This window comes from Ipomoea nil, unplaced genomic scaffold (assembly GCF_001879475.1).
Source record: "Ipomoea nil cultivar Tokyo-kokei standard unplaced genomic scaffold, Asagao_1.1 scaffold1596, whole genome shotgun sequence".
Lineage (NCBI taxonomy): Eukaryota > Viridiplantae > Streptophyta > Magnoliopsida > Solanales > Convolvulaceae > Ipomoea > Ipomoea nil.
In genome coordinates, this window is record NW_017618024.1 from 1,083,803 (window position 1) to 1,100,394 (window position 16,592).

The 16,592-nt window shown below is 35.7% G+C and overlaps 1 protein-coding gene across 1 annotated transcript; it reads right to left on the reverse strand.

Moving 5' to 3' along the window:
• Positions 1 to 3,783: 3,783 nt before the first annotated feature.
• On the reverse strand, positions 3,784 to 11,412 carry LOC109190984 (myb-related protein 3R-1). The gene is made up of 12 exons (XM_019341587.1): positions 11,232 to 11,412; positions 10,832 to 11,022; positions 10,154 to 10,208; positions 9,255 to 9,312; positions 8,280 to 8,374; positions 8,051 to 8,154; positions 7,610 to 7,738; positions 5,711 to 7,505; positions 5,066 to 5,400; positions 4,789 to 4,903; positions 4,505 to 4,708; positions 3,784 to 4,085 (listed from the first exon to the last, which is right to left on the reverse strand). Exons 2-12 carry the CDS (start codon positions 10,906 to 10,908, stop codon positions 3,954 to 3,956), a joined length of 3,099 nt encoding a protein of 1,032 aa, XP_019197132.1. The 5' UTR covers positions 10,909 to 11,022; positions 11,232 to 11,412; the 3' UTR covers positions 3,784 to 3,953.
• Between the last annotated feature and the right edge of the window lie 5,180 nt (positions 11,413 to 16,592).

Genomic DNA, 16,592 nt, shown 5'->3' on the forward strand with positions numbered 1-16,592 from the left:
TAAACGAAATGAAAAAGGAAATGGCCAGATCGCCAAAATAATAGTATGTGCAAATTAGAAAAGGAATTTATTATTAATATTTGACTAAAAATATTAAAAACAAAATCTGTTAATAATAATTAAATAATTGATATGTATTAAAAAATAATTGATTGAGAATAAAAATGACATGGAAATTATGCCAATTCAAAAAGAAAATGAATATTAATAATTGTCTGAAAATTAAAAATTCATATTAACTATTTCGAAAATGAAATGAATAAACTATAGTATAGGTAAATTGGAAAAAGTATTTGTTATTAATAATTGACTGAAAATATTAAAAATAAATCTGTTATTAATAATTAACTAATTAATATGTATTAAAAAAATAATTTACGGAGAATAAAAATGACACAAAAATTAGGCCAATTAGAAAAAAAAATGAATATAAATACTTGATTAAAAATTAAAAATGATCACAAATTGATTCAAATAAAAAAGGAAATGACCAGACCGCCCAAACAATAGTTTAGATAAATTGGAAAATGAATTTGTTAATAATAATTGACTGGAAATATTAAAAAAAAATCTATTATTAATAATTAATTTATTGATATGTAGTAACAAAATAATAATTGACTGAGATAAAAAGAATGGCACAGAAATTATGCAATTGAAAAAGGAAATGAATATTAATAATTGGCTGGAAATTAAAAATGATCCCGATTAACTATTTCGAAACGGAAAAGGATTGACAATAGTACGAAATGGGTTCTTTACAAGAAAGAATTACTTCCACCAAAGAAGGTTCCATAACCTCGATTCAAGCAGTTTATGTACCTGCAGATGATTTGACCGATCCTGCTCCTGCTACGACATTTGCACATTTAGATGCGACTACCGTACTATCAAGAGGTTTAGCTGCCAAAGGTATCTATCCAGCAGTAGATCCTTTAGATTCAACGTCAACGATGCTTCAACCTCGGATCGTTGGTGAGATAAATTAGAAAAAAATTATTATTAATAATTGACTGGAAATATTAAAAAAAAAAAATTGGTTGTTAATAATTAACTAATTGATATTTATTAAAAAAAATAATTGATTATGGTTAAAAATGGCACATAAATTATGGTAAAAGGAAATGAATATTACTATTTGACTCAAAATTCTAAATGCTCCATGATTAACTATTTAAAAAGAAAAACGGATTAACTATAGTATAATATATGTATTATATGGGATATATATATATGGATCCGGGCTCATTGATTTCTCATAGAAAATAGTAATGCAATGGGCAATGGTCAATTGTATGTCGCTTTTTCCGGAGTCACCTATTCTGATGGCCTGAAGATGTTAGCTCTAGACGATGATGAACAAGATTCTTTTGCTACTACGAATATCGTCTAAAAAGAGGTTTTCAATAATGTGCAATTCCAACTAGTGATATTATGTTTTCTTTTTATGCGAAGATAACAAAATTGGTATATATATCTACACATAAAATATATCTTCCATACAAATAAATTAGGATAGCAAATGATTATATAACCGAGTTGCTAGACAACGAGCAAATTTGCCACTTAATACAAAATTACAAATCATAAACACTGCTGATATATAAAATCTCTAAAGTTATTAATTGAGCAATTATTTGCTCGAATTCAAGCAATAATAACATTAGAAAATATAGTCGATACAAATCAATTCTTCAATTGCATTATATAATATTCGACGTTATAATTTATATAATTGTATATCGATCTAAATATTCTTAAAATATTATAACAACTCCATTCTGATACATCGCACGGGTGAAAATACTAGTTAAGACTAGTAATGAAATTTTGCTTCACAGTTTTCTTTTCCATTTTTAAATCAAAATCACACTTCAACTATGTAACTTAATTAGTTTTTCAAAGAAAAAAAAAATGTAACGTAATTAGTAGCTACAAATGCATAAACGTAGGCTATAGTAACATCCATTATACTATTTTTTTTTTTTTTTTTTTTAAAATTCATCGATAATTTTTTTGGTGTACCCAGTGTTTACATCCTCGGACACAATGACTAATCTCTTGCTGAATTGTAAGCACCTCTTTTAAGTGGAACTGTTGGCTAATCAATTTGTTGTGCATTCGTGCTCATTATGTTGCATTCATAGTGTGATTGGTGTGCATCCATCTCATTTTGTTGTGCAATCCTTTTATGTTTTATCATTGCCTTTAGATCACTCCAAATGGATGATCTGGATTAGTCCTCACGTCCTCACCTAAGTATAGGTCTTCACCTGATCTATATGTGTGTGTGTGTGTGTGTGTGTTTTGAAAGCCAAAATATGTAGATTGCATTAAATCAAGGAAATGTCAATAAACGGTGGAGGAACATCCCTCCAGACTGAGCGTGCAAAAATCGCATTACATCTTTAGCCAGAGCATGAGCTACCCGATTGGCATCTCTGCGAATAAAACTAACTTGACAGTCTGACATAGAATTAATCAAATGCAAACATGAAAGCAAAACAAGACCAACATACAAACGAAACGATACCCTCCACCTCCAAAATTCCATTCTAAATTCTGACTCAATTATAAACATTGCTGCTAATCCTACTATAAGTGTTCTTATTGTTTAAATGAAGTGTTGTGCTTAATTATGTGAGTTGATCGTTAACTATTTATGATATTATATAGGATGACAATCAATAATACCATTGAATTTATTCATAAACAAGTTAACAAGCATGTTGAAATCGTGACTTGTATTTTATTTTATGTTTTAATGTAATTATGTTTGCATTGTGGTTATATACTTATTTAGTTATATATTAGTTTTTTATTAAGTATATTTCTTAAATTATTTAGAAATACTTATTAAAGTTTTTAAAAAGACTTAACATGTAAGAGCGTTATGCTCGCAAGGTGGGCACAGTTGTACATTCATAATTTTTATACTGTAGATTCATAATTTCTAAATTGTAGATTCATAATTTAAATATAATAGATTTATAATTTCTATGTAGTAGATTCATAATTTTTATACTGCAAATTCATAATATCTGTACCGTAGATTCATAATTTATGTACTGTAGATTCATAATTTCTAAACTTTATAGTTATCAAATTTTGAACATATAGTTCTGTGTTCTATTTGTGAATACAAAGTTCAACAATTGGATATATGAACATCAAAAATTATGAACATATGTCTCTATAATTATGAACATATATTTATAAAATTATGAACATATAGCTCCATCACATGTTCACAAACCTAGTACTGTAGATTCATAATTTCTAAATTTTGCGATTGCGAAAAAAGAAACGCCGTTAACGCAAGTGAAAAATAAAAATTTTCTTTTTTTAATTAGAACGGTGTTGTTGAACTGTGCCCACCTTGCAAGGTGGGCACGTGTCCACAGCATAATTACTTTGAAGTATTTTTAATGGCATATATATTAAACAGACTTTTGAAATTAAACACGCTTTTGAAAATGTTACAAGCCAGGCTAGGCCAATTGTAGGCGCCTAACAAAGGGCAAATTATTGTGTGACACACTGTGTAATGTGGACCATGGTCCACATAGTGTTATGTGGACCATAACAAAAAGTACATTTTTAGTATACTAAATGTACATTATAATGTTATGTGGACAGTTTCAGCCAGGTTGCAATTGGTTATTGGCTTAGATAAAGCCGTATTATAATTTATAAATAGCCCTTGTCCTTGTAGTGTTGGTCAATTTTGTGTTGAACGGTTTTGGTTTTAGAGTGTTGTGAGGAATTGAGGCAAACCAAGTATTACAGGAAGCAAAAGTTGTCTTTAGATAATGAATTATAATCAAATCCATATTCTTGAGGTTTGACAATTGACAGCCAGTCGATAAATGAACTTCATGCGGCTACATACTCACAAGTATACTGAATCTTTTATACTAACGCACATATGTTACAGCAGAGGGTCCTTCTAGCTACCTGCATTCTTTCAACAAGTAGGATGATGGGCTTGAAATTGAACTGCTGCTACCACCAGGGAATTTCCCGCTTTCTGCTTTTTTACCTGGCGTCCCGCATTCACTGAAATCTAGCATGCGCCGCTCAGTCTGCAACAACCGATATCCAGAACATTAATGTAAAGAATGCAATGCAAGAAGCTGTTGTAATCACATATGTGTTTGCAAATGAGTGTGTCATTGTTACAGCCTCAATGTTTTGAGTTTCTATGGAATTTATCCAGTTTTGTTATTCTTTTTGGGTGACGGGGAAACCCGCAACCAATACCCGAGGGTATGCACTAGGTAAACCCCGCCTTGTGACCCTAGCCGGCAACAAAAGACCACAAGGAGGTAAATCAGACTAGGTTGCCCATAACTGACCGGTTCAAACCAAGAGGACTGGGATTCGAACTCGTGAACTTGTGGTTACAAGTTTGTATTCTTAACCATTTTGATTGGGTTCTTGGTTGTGTAGCTAAAGCGTTAACAGTGAAGATAAACTATTTCAATACAAGAATCAGACATACCAAAACATTTGAGGTGAACTGGGATGTATTTTCATCAGCTTTCAGGTTTTTGGAACATCTTCCCCTGAGTATACTTTCAGGGGTTTCGCCTCCCAAGACCTCCTGGGCATCTGCAAATGTAGCTGCAGTCTGCTCGCTTAGTTGCTTCATTAACCCAATAGCGTCATAGCTTCTGTCACCTGGGCTGAAAAGGAAACCAAAATCCTGCAAAATGGAAAACCTTAGTCTCATTTAAGGGTATAATCACAGACAGTTCAGAAGGTAAATATTGCATGTCAGCATACCTCCAATGTGATTTCTGTGTCGACTCTCGGGCTGGACAGAAAAGAATTGATGAACCAGGGAGATTTCCACGCTGATGGAGATTCCATGCTTCTTCTGAAAGGAGTCTCCCCAAATCTATAAACAACAACATCATGTGAGCCAACCATAAGAAACAATCATATGGAGAACTAAGATGCTGCTGTGGACCAGCTAAGCACCAAAGTGTGGACAACATCATGGGAGCATATGAGCAAAATAATAGATTAGAAAGTAGAATAGCATGAATCTTCATCTTACATGCTTATGTTATTGTCAAGACCAACTCCATTTCCAGAACCTTCACCTGCATTCTCTGATGCAGGAACAGATTGTACAGATGTTGCTACAACTAAGTTATTTCCCTCTTTTATTGCACATATACGAGGAGAGCAAACAGATAAACACGGGGCCTCAGATGAAGATGAAACAGTCCCTTGGTTCGGTGCTGTTTCCAATCTGTTCAAACATGAGTTTCCAAGAGCTTTAGTTGTTTGAGTCACTGCTCTATCACTCTTAGATCCGAAACGATCAGGAGAAAAGAACAAGGGGTCATCTTTTCCACGTTCAACTAGAACACCAACTGTCCGTTTCACCTGATGAAAAGAAATAAGGTAAATTAAATAAATAAGTGAATATTTAACATACCAATTACTGTATAGTGTATACAAAGAATTTATATTATGAGCATAAGATAAATCATCAAAAAAAATCCTTGACCATTTCAATTTTGATACTTGAAAAATGCTTTCTTCCTAGAGTTTTTGAAAATGAGTGAGAAGCCTATAAGCCAGGAAACTACCTCATTCCACTTCTAGAGGACATAATTGAATGAAAATATTTGCATCTTCAAGCATTCACTTGTATTTCATGAAAAGAATGAAAAGAAATTGAAAATGAACTCACATGTATGGCGTCATCTGCACCACCTTTATTACTCTCTCTCCCCAAATCTCTTCTTCCTGAAAACCGTGTACCTTCCATGCCTTCCTTTGTGGTGCCTTCAAATTCAGGATTAAGATTTTCTTTGTCTTCAATGGATGCTTCAGATATAAATTCTTGGTTTGGCAATGGAGATGACCTTGTTGCTTTCTCATTTCCAGCATCATCAACTATGACCTCCAATCGAGAGAAGTTCCTTGCCAAATCAGAGAACTCGTGCTTGTTATCACTTTCAAGCTTCTTTTCACTTCTCTTTTCTGACAAAGGTGAGACCAAATCACGATGCCGTTTCTTCAATATAGAAGGTGTACAAGTGAAAGTTTTGGCAGCACTTTTCAGGACAGCATCTGGACTACTGTCTCTAGATGGCGAATCCCACAATCTAAATGGAGTAAGACAGTTCATAGAAGACATCATCAACTGGCGGATACCAAGGGGACTGTACTCTTGCTGCATATCTGTACCAGATTGTATAAGATCACAGCTAAAGAATGGAACATCCAAGCTTGGAAATCGAGGAGGTTCATAGCACAATGTTCCTGGATCCCTTTTTTCATCTTTCACAATGTTTTGTTCATTGACAGAACATGTTTGAACACTATCTGGTTGAACTGGCCCAAAATCATTCACAGGCACTAGTTTAACAGATTCATTTTCCTGAATGTACTGATCAATTTGGTCTTTCAGGCCTAGACCATCCATTCTGTTACAAGTAGAAACTCCTTGACCATCCATTCCATTACCACAAGTAGAACTACCAGGCTCACTTGCGTATACAAAATCACCACATGTAATGATCTCCTGCCTTGGATTTTCAATGGGATTAATGAGTTGGTCTGAATCAACACCAAACATAATGGGAACAGAAAAGGCTTGATAGGAGGAAGGCCCAGAATTGTCTGAACTTATAGCATTGCAAGATTGAGGAGCCAACATGCCAGCTTCAGGGATCTGATAGTTTGATGGTTGCAAAATCACTGAATCTGCAGATTCCTCAACACCCCTAATACCATTGCCGGAGGGAAAGCATTGGTGATTTTCTGGTCCAGTGTATATAATCCCACAATGGCCATCCTCCAAGTTAAACATATCATCCTGATTACCTGAACCCACAGCTATACTTCCCATGTGACTAATAGTACCCAAATCCATAGCAGTTTGCAGTGGGGGGACTCCATGACTGTCACAGCTATTTAAAAATTGCATGAAGAATCCTGCTTGAACCTGCATCAAATCCAGAGCAGACATATTGGGTATATCATCTGGATTGAGGTGGCCATCTCTTGTTATGGAAGCTCCAATTTCATGCGCAATAGTTTGCTCAATGAATTGGGATGTATCATTCAAATCATTAGGTATTTCTGGCATAGAACAAGCAACTTCGTGAAATGTATTAAAATTTTTGGAACAAGTTGCTGAACTGAGGCTTGGATCCTTCTCATGACTTGATTCATCCTTTACACCCCTCTCTTCTCTTGTATGTACAAATGTGTTGCCCATATCACTTGTAGATTGAGAACAGCCAACCAGAGCTGAACCTTGACTGCATTCTGAAACTTCATCCACTTCCTTTCCCTCTCTGCAAACACTTCTATCTTCACTGCTTTGCTGGAACTTTGAAGAAGTGGTAGGCAATATCTGGTTGGAACTGTTGATATTAGGTAAAGCTGGGAATTGTGAAAGCAAACCTGATGCCAAATATGAATCCAATTTCTTTTTCACTGAGCTATTCCAGTGATTTTTAATTGCATTGTCTGTCCTGAAAATAAATAAACACAAAAAGATCAAAATAAAGCAACCACAAAAGAAAACATCAATAGTGGAAAGTAAGATCTCTCCTCAACTTATGTACTAGTATACTACCTTCCAGGCAAAAACTTCGTCAACTCTGCCCATTTGTTTCCATAAATTTGATGAGCACGAATGAGAGCTAATTCCTCTTCTTGTGTCCAAGCTTCTTTGTTTATTGAAGGATTAAGATGGTTGTGCCACCTTCAAAAAAAAAAAAAAAAGGAATAAGTGTCCAAACATAATTTACTTCTATCAGATTATTCAACTCAACTGCCAATGGCCACACCAGAACTCAAAAATGTAATGATGTGTATTATCTATTTGCATATACATTATGCTCTAAAAATTAAAAATTATTCTTGACCAACCAAAACAAAAAGTTTAATGCCTTTGAAAACAGATATATACTTCAAAGGAACAAGAGTCAATTTCTATCCATGGGCATTAGTTTAACAATATGAGAGAACTCTGGGAATCACCAATCAGATAGAAAAACAGTTCTGTAAAGTTTACCTTTCACGACATTGCTTTCCTATCCGCCCCGGTAAATGTTGTGCAATGGTGGACCACTTCTTTGGGCCATATTTGTTAACTAATTCAATTATTATTTCATCCTCCTGAATATGTAAAAACTTGACTAGCTTAGTAATGACCATACAAAAAAAAGTTCAGAATGCCAATGCCCAAATGTGAAATATTAAATAGGTTACAAATTCCAGGGGAGCTATGGATAGAACATGACCTCTTTAGACCAGGGACCTTTGACAAGTTCTGGGTTGAGAACTTTCTGCCACCTGTGTAAACACTGCACATCTGTTCTGTCTTTGAAACATTCCGCTGCATCAAGGATATTGAACAATTTACTATCTCTTCTCAGTCCAAAATATCAATTAATATTGTAGATCTAAGAGTTTTAATATATAAATCTAGTTAAAAGTAAATTAGCCATATGCTGCCATACTTTGGTTAGGTGTCCCAGATACTTTCCCCGCTATTGTAATGAAGCAACAAGTCTTACTGTGGTTAGTAACTTAGTATGGAATTGGATAAATTAGTGCCCATAAAGGCCTAGAATCAATTAGCTTCACATATTGAGTCTAACTAAATGCATACTGATATAAGCTCAAAATAATCACCCATATTATGATTCTGATCGAAGAAATTTCAGGCAGTGAAATTTATGTCAATATACCATTTAAAATGCTAGCTAACTAAAAAATAAAACAAAAGCAACCATTACTGCACAAATCCTGCAGCATCCGTCAAAGTCATTTTAATGATTATTGAGAGGACACACATCTCATTTTACTTAGGTACAAATTTATGAGTACCTAAAAATAAAATGTTGGCAATGAAAAGATCCTAGCATCATGTATTGTATCCTATTATATTAAAGGTAGACTTGGTGTCATATCATAAATTACTACAGTGGATCATAGGAACAATGATACATGGGTAAAGTAAAGTCTCCCAAAATGAGGCATCAGTTAGTTAACACTAAAGCTTAAGCTTAGTGAAAGTTAATCATGATGTTATGGATTACAGCTACACTCACCATACAGAGCTGCCCAAAAACACAAGCTACAAAAGAAAACAATTTCACACCATCCACTTAGCAATGAACACTCCTGCCATTTATGTAGGCTTCGTGGCAGTGGTAGGCTTAACAGAGAGGTAAAGACAAAGAATATTATCAATATGCAAGTGAAGGGAATACCTATCTTTTTCCAGTTTTTTCCTTTAAATCGTTGAACAGCCTTGCGCAAAATTTCATCCTGTAACAATAAGAAATTTATGTTAGCAGAAATACATAAACTTCTATATAATAAAATATGGTATGGAGTACTACACAATGACAGGAAACATAATCAGTAAGCCTGCATACTGAATTAGGGCAACCTTTGTGTCATAAACATGTGAAAATCACATACTGGAAAAAAAGTACTGTACTCTCACATACATGGACCATAATCACCAACAGATCTTAAGAATGCCTCATCTCCAAAATCACTTATCTCATTATTAAACAGAGTGATTTCTCCTTAGAAAGAAAGAATATTATACACATTCTAGAGCTTTTTAGGGTATACTTTTGCAGGGAAGAGTGGATTCTGGATGTGGACCATAAGGTCCACATCGACCAATAGGTACAACTCTTTTCAAATAAAAAGTGAAACACAAATTAGGATTAACGATGACATATTGCAAACATATGCTTTCATGTTATCAAAAAAATAAAGCAATGGAAAAGATCGATTTCTGAATTCTGTAGTTTAGATGGCAAAAATTGATGCTGTATCAAGTAACCCCACTGAAAAGCAGTAATGAAACTGCAAGCGGTGCTCTCTTACAATTGTTGAGTATTTATAGTAGCAGTAATGAGACAGCTTAATGTTCTCACTTTACAAGCATAATTATACCCAATAACAGACCCCTCCCCAAATATAGTAACAGCAATATAAAACACAGTAATAAACACTTTGAAGCATATGCACCTTATCTGAAGCACAAGCACCTTATCTGAAGCACATGCCTACTTCATTGGTTTTATAAAAAAAATGCAATCTTATACCATTCTTTATATTTCTATAAAATTTTGATAAAATGAATCCATACCTCTTCAGGTGTCCATTGACCCTTTGTTGAACGTCTTGTAGGCCCACTTGTTCTCCTATAAACATTATCAAAATGTCATGGACTAATGGTATCACAGTAGTGAAAAATGCTACAGGTTAGTTATCTAATTTGAAGCAAAAATTCATAGCAGTGACAAAAGGAGAGGATAATTTTCTGGAAATACATTGAAAAGATTGATGGGTGAGGAAACTTTCATCAGTTCAATACTTCAATAAAGCTCAAGGATGGATGAAGAAAGTGGTAGAAAAGTTGAACTTTAAGAAAAATCTTGACAATTTTATACAATAACACAATTAACAAGCAATGGAATCACATTCAAAGAAAAGAAAAATAAAAAAAAAAAAAACAAAACTACTGACATTTCAATAAAAAATGAAAACAGCATAACTATTGATGAAGAGCATAACTATTGATACTGGCATACTGCAATGCAAAATAAAGCTCTATATGGATTTCAAATTGCACTTTAAATTAATAAAACAGATTAAGGGCATTGAGCCCTCACAAAGGGTAGATAGCCTATGTAGAAAGTAATGCCCTAATGGATTAAGAGTGGATAACCTATGCAGAATGTAATATCAGAAATCCAGATGATGAAACCTAAAACAAAAATTTTAAAAATAAAAAATCAATCTTCTATTTACTTCACAAAATTACCCGTGCAGATGTCGAACTCTTTGTAAACTATTGCTGACGCCATCTGTAGGTGTGGCGCTCGTTCTATCACTTTCCATGGTTGTTAGACGAAAAGGAAAATCTGCATACTCCAATACCCACAAATTGGCAATACTCTATAGAATTTCTTCCCCAATGCATTATAAGCATGTCTATAATCCGAGAACAGATACCTGCGGGGCCGATTGGATCAGTTCAGCAACACCGTATACAACTATTAGCGAGGAAAATTGAAGTAATTTCTCGGGAAATAATGAAACAAATGACCAGCTGAACTACGGAAGAGCAAATTAAACTCCAACTAAACACGAAAACAGCAAATTTGCCCCAAAATTCACCCAAAAAAATAAATAAAACTAGAAAAAGAAATGTAATTACTCACCGAAGGGAGCGCGGTCGCAATCATCAGCATCGGATAGGGGAAAATGGCCGAAGGCCAAAGAGAACCGGCGCTCTCTCACACAGATCCCGTCAGCAATCTAAAACCAGAGAGAAGAGATCTGCGAATGTAGAGAGAGAAAATGCGTGCAGAGAGAGAGAGAGTGAAGAAAATAATGTTAAAGGGGAACGGTTCGACAATTTCAAATGTAAAAGAGCGGACATGGGAATTCAAACCCTATGCTTTAAAGGTCGGACATCTTCGGATGAATCCTACGGCTAGTGTTGCGGTCCACGTTGGAATCTCAGCCGTCCACTCCCTTTTCATTTTATGTTTTTTCCAGTAACGTTTTTTTCTTTTTTTCTTTTCAAATTTTTCAGTCTAACGGCAAGTTTTTTAGCTCACCTGCTACTTGTTTCGGCCGTCGGCAATAGCATAATTTCGGTAGGAGTCGTGGTATCTTATATTTATCACTCAAACATGAACAATAATTCTACTAGATATTAATACATATTTTTTACTCACTAATCATTGATTATAGGAAATGGTTAGCATTTTTTGTTTCTTACCAAAGGTAGTGTATCCTACTGAGATTATAATATCTAGCTAAATTATCTCGATAGATTGCCATGATTAAATATCATTTATTCACTTATCTGTCATTTTGAAAGAGTCAAGACCTTTTTAATTCAAATTATTAAGAATAAGACTAATCAACGGTTATAACACACATCAGTCCAAGGAATAGGGTAAAGCACACAAGATTGTGGGTATCCGGGCTGAATTGTAAAATCATATTCATGCAATGTCAAATCACCCCCTCTCCCCTATTTGGTTATTGTTAGAGTACAAAATATGTATTGTGTATAAATAGTAGAATTTCACATTCCCTAACCAAGTAATTTATCTCAATAGTATTAAAACTTTATCAAATCTTGTACACAGTTACACACTTGAACATAGTATTGTCAAAAACAAAAAAAAAAAAAAAAAAAAAAAAAAAAAAAAAAAAAAAAACTCTCCCTCCTTGTGTAGGGTTTCTCCATCTTGTCCTCGTTGACAAGTTTGCTTCCCCCGTTCCTTTGTTTGTTTTTTATCTCGTCTGCCTTTCTCTACTTTTATGATGGCCATTAATGGTGGTTTTTTAATGGTTTACATCTACCCCTATGTTGTCCTATGATTCTCATTTCACCCATAGTCTTTAATGACGGCTTTTAATGGCGTCTCACCTACCTCTGGGCTGTCTCATGATTCTCATACCACTCGTAAACATCACCCACATAATATTATTATCTCTTCACATCGACAATGACTCAGTACGATACTTTGCATTTTCACACAAAAAAGTTGATACTTTGTACCCTTGTACCTGCGATGGCTTCGTCCAGCAATGAACAATGCTCATGGAGATGGATTACGTTGTTCTTTCCATCTATGACCCTAAAGAGACGGGGTTTCAGGTTGACGAAGAGAATGAGGAGGATATCACGATCGACACCCCGTTTATGCTTGCCGAGAAGCTTGTCACTGAGAAGCCCGTCAAGGTCAACTTGCCGAGGTAACCCATGTCCTACAAAATCTATTTTTCACTTGCTATTGATGATTTCTTGACATTCTTGATGCTATTGAGTGGTTTTGTGCATATTCTTGTGATTATGCCATGTTAGAGCATGTATTTAGGGTTCTTTGATGCTATTCTTTGAGCTATTCTATGTGTTCAAGTTCCTTTGTTGATGGGTATGAGTTTTGAGGTGTTTTGGACTTGAACTTGAGCATTTCGACAATTTTCCCGAAGTGGTTTTTCTCTCTCAGGTTCGGTACCCGCGGGTAGACCGGCGGGCAGTGTGCCACCCGCTGGTAGAAGGGTGAAGGTGGCGGGGGGGTCCACGGGTGGTAAACCACCCGTAGTACCACCCGTTGGTACAATGACGGGTAGTGTAGCAGGTGGTCTGCCACCCACCGTACCGCCCACTGGTACATTGTATTTTGGCCTCCATTTTGTTGACCCGTTGTGAACTTGTGTGTCTTGATTGATGTTTCGTAAGTCTAGAACGATGTCTTAAGTACCCGTGGTAGGACTTGTGAGTCTTGAATCGTGTTTATGATCCAACTTTGTGATTCGTTGGATTGATGTGAAGTTTATGATGTTCGTATGAGCTTTATGATTATCTTGATTGAATTGCATGCTAGCTACGTTGTTCGTTGGTACGAGTATGTGCTTTCCTCGTATTGATCTTGCCTAATCTTGATGAGGATTGGTGACTTGTGTTACCAATCGTTGTGGTCCTTTGATTTGGAAGCCTTTCGTTATTGTGGCATTACCTTGGAATGTTTCCTTCGTATCATTTCTTGAGTTCTTCAATTGAATCTATCTTTGTGAACTCGTACAAATGTTGTACCTTACCATGATTGTTCTTTGATTAGGCTATGAATGAGCCTTGATTATCTATGTCAATGATTATGTGACTATGTGTATAAAAGTTGGCGGTAATGAGCTTTGCTCAAATGATTGGCAGTAAATGATCATATTATGAATGAAAAAAGCTGGCGGCAAGCAGGCGGTAAAGCAGGTGGGAGCATAGTCTCCGGAGGAATAAGGTTGGACTGGTGTACAAGGTGGCCTGGAGGTACATGTAACACCCCACTTTTCTAACTCTTAATTACATCTCTAAACAGTCATTAACATAAACTATGCAGCGGAAAACTAGAAGATAAGTAGTGGGAGTGTCACCGCCACAATCACCATTCTTTGGTGATTGCACAGGTTAAAAGGGGTAAAACTACAAATAAGATTAAGTATGGGTACTAGAAATAAATACTGGAAAAGTAAGGGGAAAAACGTCACCCCAACACAGTCTACATCAATCCTCAAACATAAAGTCATCAGTCTAAATCCATAACATGATCATAAATAAAACGAGAGTTTAGACATCTCAAACTACGGGACTAATCTAACTCGATCTCTTCTCACTGCTGGGCCCACCTGAAAGGGGTTTTGCAAGCAACACATAGACAAACAGGAAAAACACTCGTTAGCACGAAGCTAATAAGTACACATTCAACCCTGTAAAGAATTCTAGCATATACTTTGAAAACAATTGATATCTTTATAGCAATAAGCTAATCTCAACTCATCTTAAGAATTACCACATTCTTTCTAAATGCTTGCACCCTATAATATCAGCTGGCATGCTTATATATGTATAAGACTGATCACGTATATTCATCAACATATAGACTTCTCAAATAGCTTATCAAGCAATTTATGCTTACAGATAGGATCATGTTAAAAGACTATACCACAGGTATTTACATGCTTTCACATTCTTACCACCTAACTTGATAAGTAGAGCTTCTAATACAACATGATAATCATGCTCAAAGGAATATCTTAAGTCAAACTTCTCGTTATGCAATCTCTGACGATGCTCCATTCGCATGCAATCACGTATAACATTGTGATCATACATCTTATGCAATCTAATGCAATAATATATTCATACTCATGTGCAATCTCGTGCAATTATATAATCATACTCTTATGCAATCTAGTGCAACAATATAATCATTCTCTTATGCAATCTAGTGTAACAATATAATCATACTCTTATGCAATCTAGTGCAACAGTGTAATCATACTCTTATGCAATCTCGTGCAACAATATAATCATACTCTTATGCAATCTCGTGCAACAATCTAATCATACTCTTATGCAATCTAGTGCAATAATATAATCATACTCATATGCAATCTAGTTCAATAATATAATCATACACTCATTTATAAATTAGAGTACTTTCTGTGGAGGTCTCTTTGTTACTTTCTCGAGTCTCTCTTAACTCTCTTTCTTTCTCTCGAGTCTTTATTGACTCTCATACTTGAGTCTCTATTGACTCTCTTTCTTGATCGAGTCTCTGTTGACTCTCTTTCTTTCTCTTATGCTCGTAGACATCTTAGGGTTTCACAAAAGTGTGACTTACCCCATCGGGAACGGCATAATTCCGACCCAATATCTCCTACCGTCTACGGAACCAATCTCGTGGTTCAAACTCTGTGAAATCAGGTATCGAACTATTAGTGTGCACACCCCCTAACCAGGATTCCAAGCCTGGCGGGAAGTTTCCAACCTCGTAACGTGGGAATACGCCGCGTTACATAAACTGGGATCGCAATGTCCATAAATATCTCCCGAGAGGAACACAGTCCAAACGGTATCCTCCAAAACCTCACTGATATAGATAATACATAAATATATCGCTCATGCATCAATCTCATGGATGCAACAATTCTATTACTTCTCAATGCATCAAAGAATGATATACCACATGCTTATGGTTTTTGAAAGTATTCTTGGACTCACGTTGGCCCCTTATGCATTTTTGAAATATGACTCATGTGAAATGTCAAAATGCTCTATAACATGCTTCTAAATCATGTATAAACCAACATGAAGTATTCAAGAATATAACATCATGCTCGGTTTGCAACATAGCAATTTCTATACATTTCACTCAACAAATATGCTTCTATTCTCATTGATCAAATAATACAATTTAATCATACTTTCATAATAAATCATATTCTCAAAGGATCATGCTTCTTTACTCAATAAAATATCATCAGATCACAATAATCAAATAATTCTTCATACACAGTAAACTAGCATTATTCACTGTGTAGCAATTCTTCACAAAATCCTTCTTAACATACTTGTTTTTAATCCAAATTCAACGAAATCAAAGCCAAAACGTGCGTCAAGACAATCCTGAAGAGCTGAGCCACAAGGGCCCATAACACTCGGTCTGAAACGACACGTAGTTGAGCCACAAGGGCCCGACCACTGCACAAAAATCCTTCACAGACAATACTCAGGGACCTGGGGCGGGACTCTTCATGGTCCGCCCCTGGAGCCCCGTTGAAGCGCCGGGATTAGGCCACGGCCCTCCTCTAGGGCCGTGCCCTAGTCCTGTGCTACCACAGCTGTAGCCGGCGGCCCTTCTGATGGGCCGCGGCTAGGGTCGCCACTCTGATCTGGTGCACACTGTGTTGTGCACCAGATGGCATTTCTCCTGCAAAATCTCATCCAAACAAGTCCAAAACAATCTCAACAACTCACAAACACATGCCAAATCACTTCTAAGCATAAACACATCAAAAGCTCATAGTTTCTACTCATTTCTACTCAAAACTAGGCTTCACAGAGCCAAATTTAAAGAGGAATCATGGGGTTATACCTCTTGTAGTCTAGTCTTCTTGCTTGAATCTCTTCTTCCTCTTGACCTAGCTTGAGCCTCCTTCACCACCTACGCTTCCCAAACACACCTTCTATCCTTAGCCTAGAACCTCAAAGACTAAAGAAAACT

Coding starts and splice junctions, on each gene's coding strand:
- LOC109190984 (XM_019341587.1), bottom strand. CDS start 10,908: ATGGAAAGTGATAGAACGAGCGCCACACCTACAGATGGCGTCAGCAAT. Junction 8,375..9,254: donor AAAAAACTGGAAAAAGATAG/GTATTCCCTTCA, acceptor TCCTTGATGCAG/CGGAATGTTTCAAAGACAGA. Junction 7,506..7,609: donor ACGAAGTTTTTGCCTGGAAG/GTAGTATACTAG, acceptor ATTTATTTTCAG/GACAGACAATGCAATTAAAA.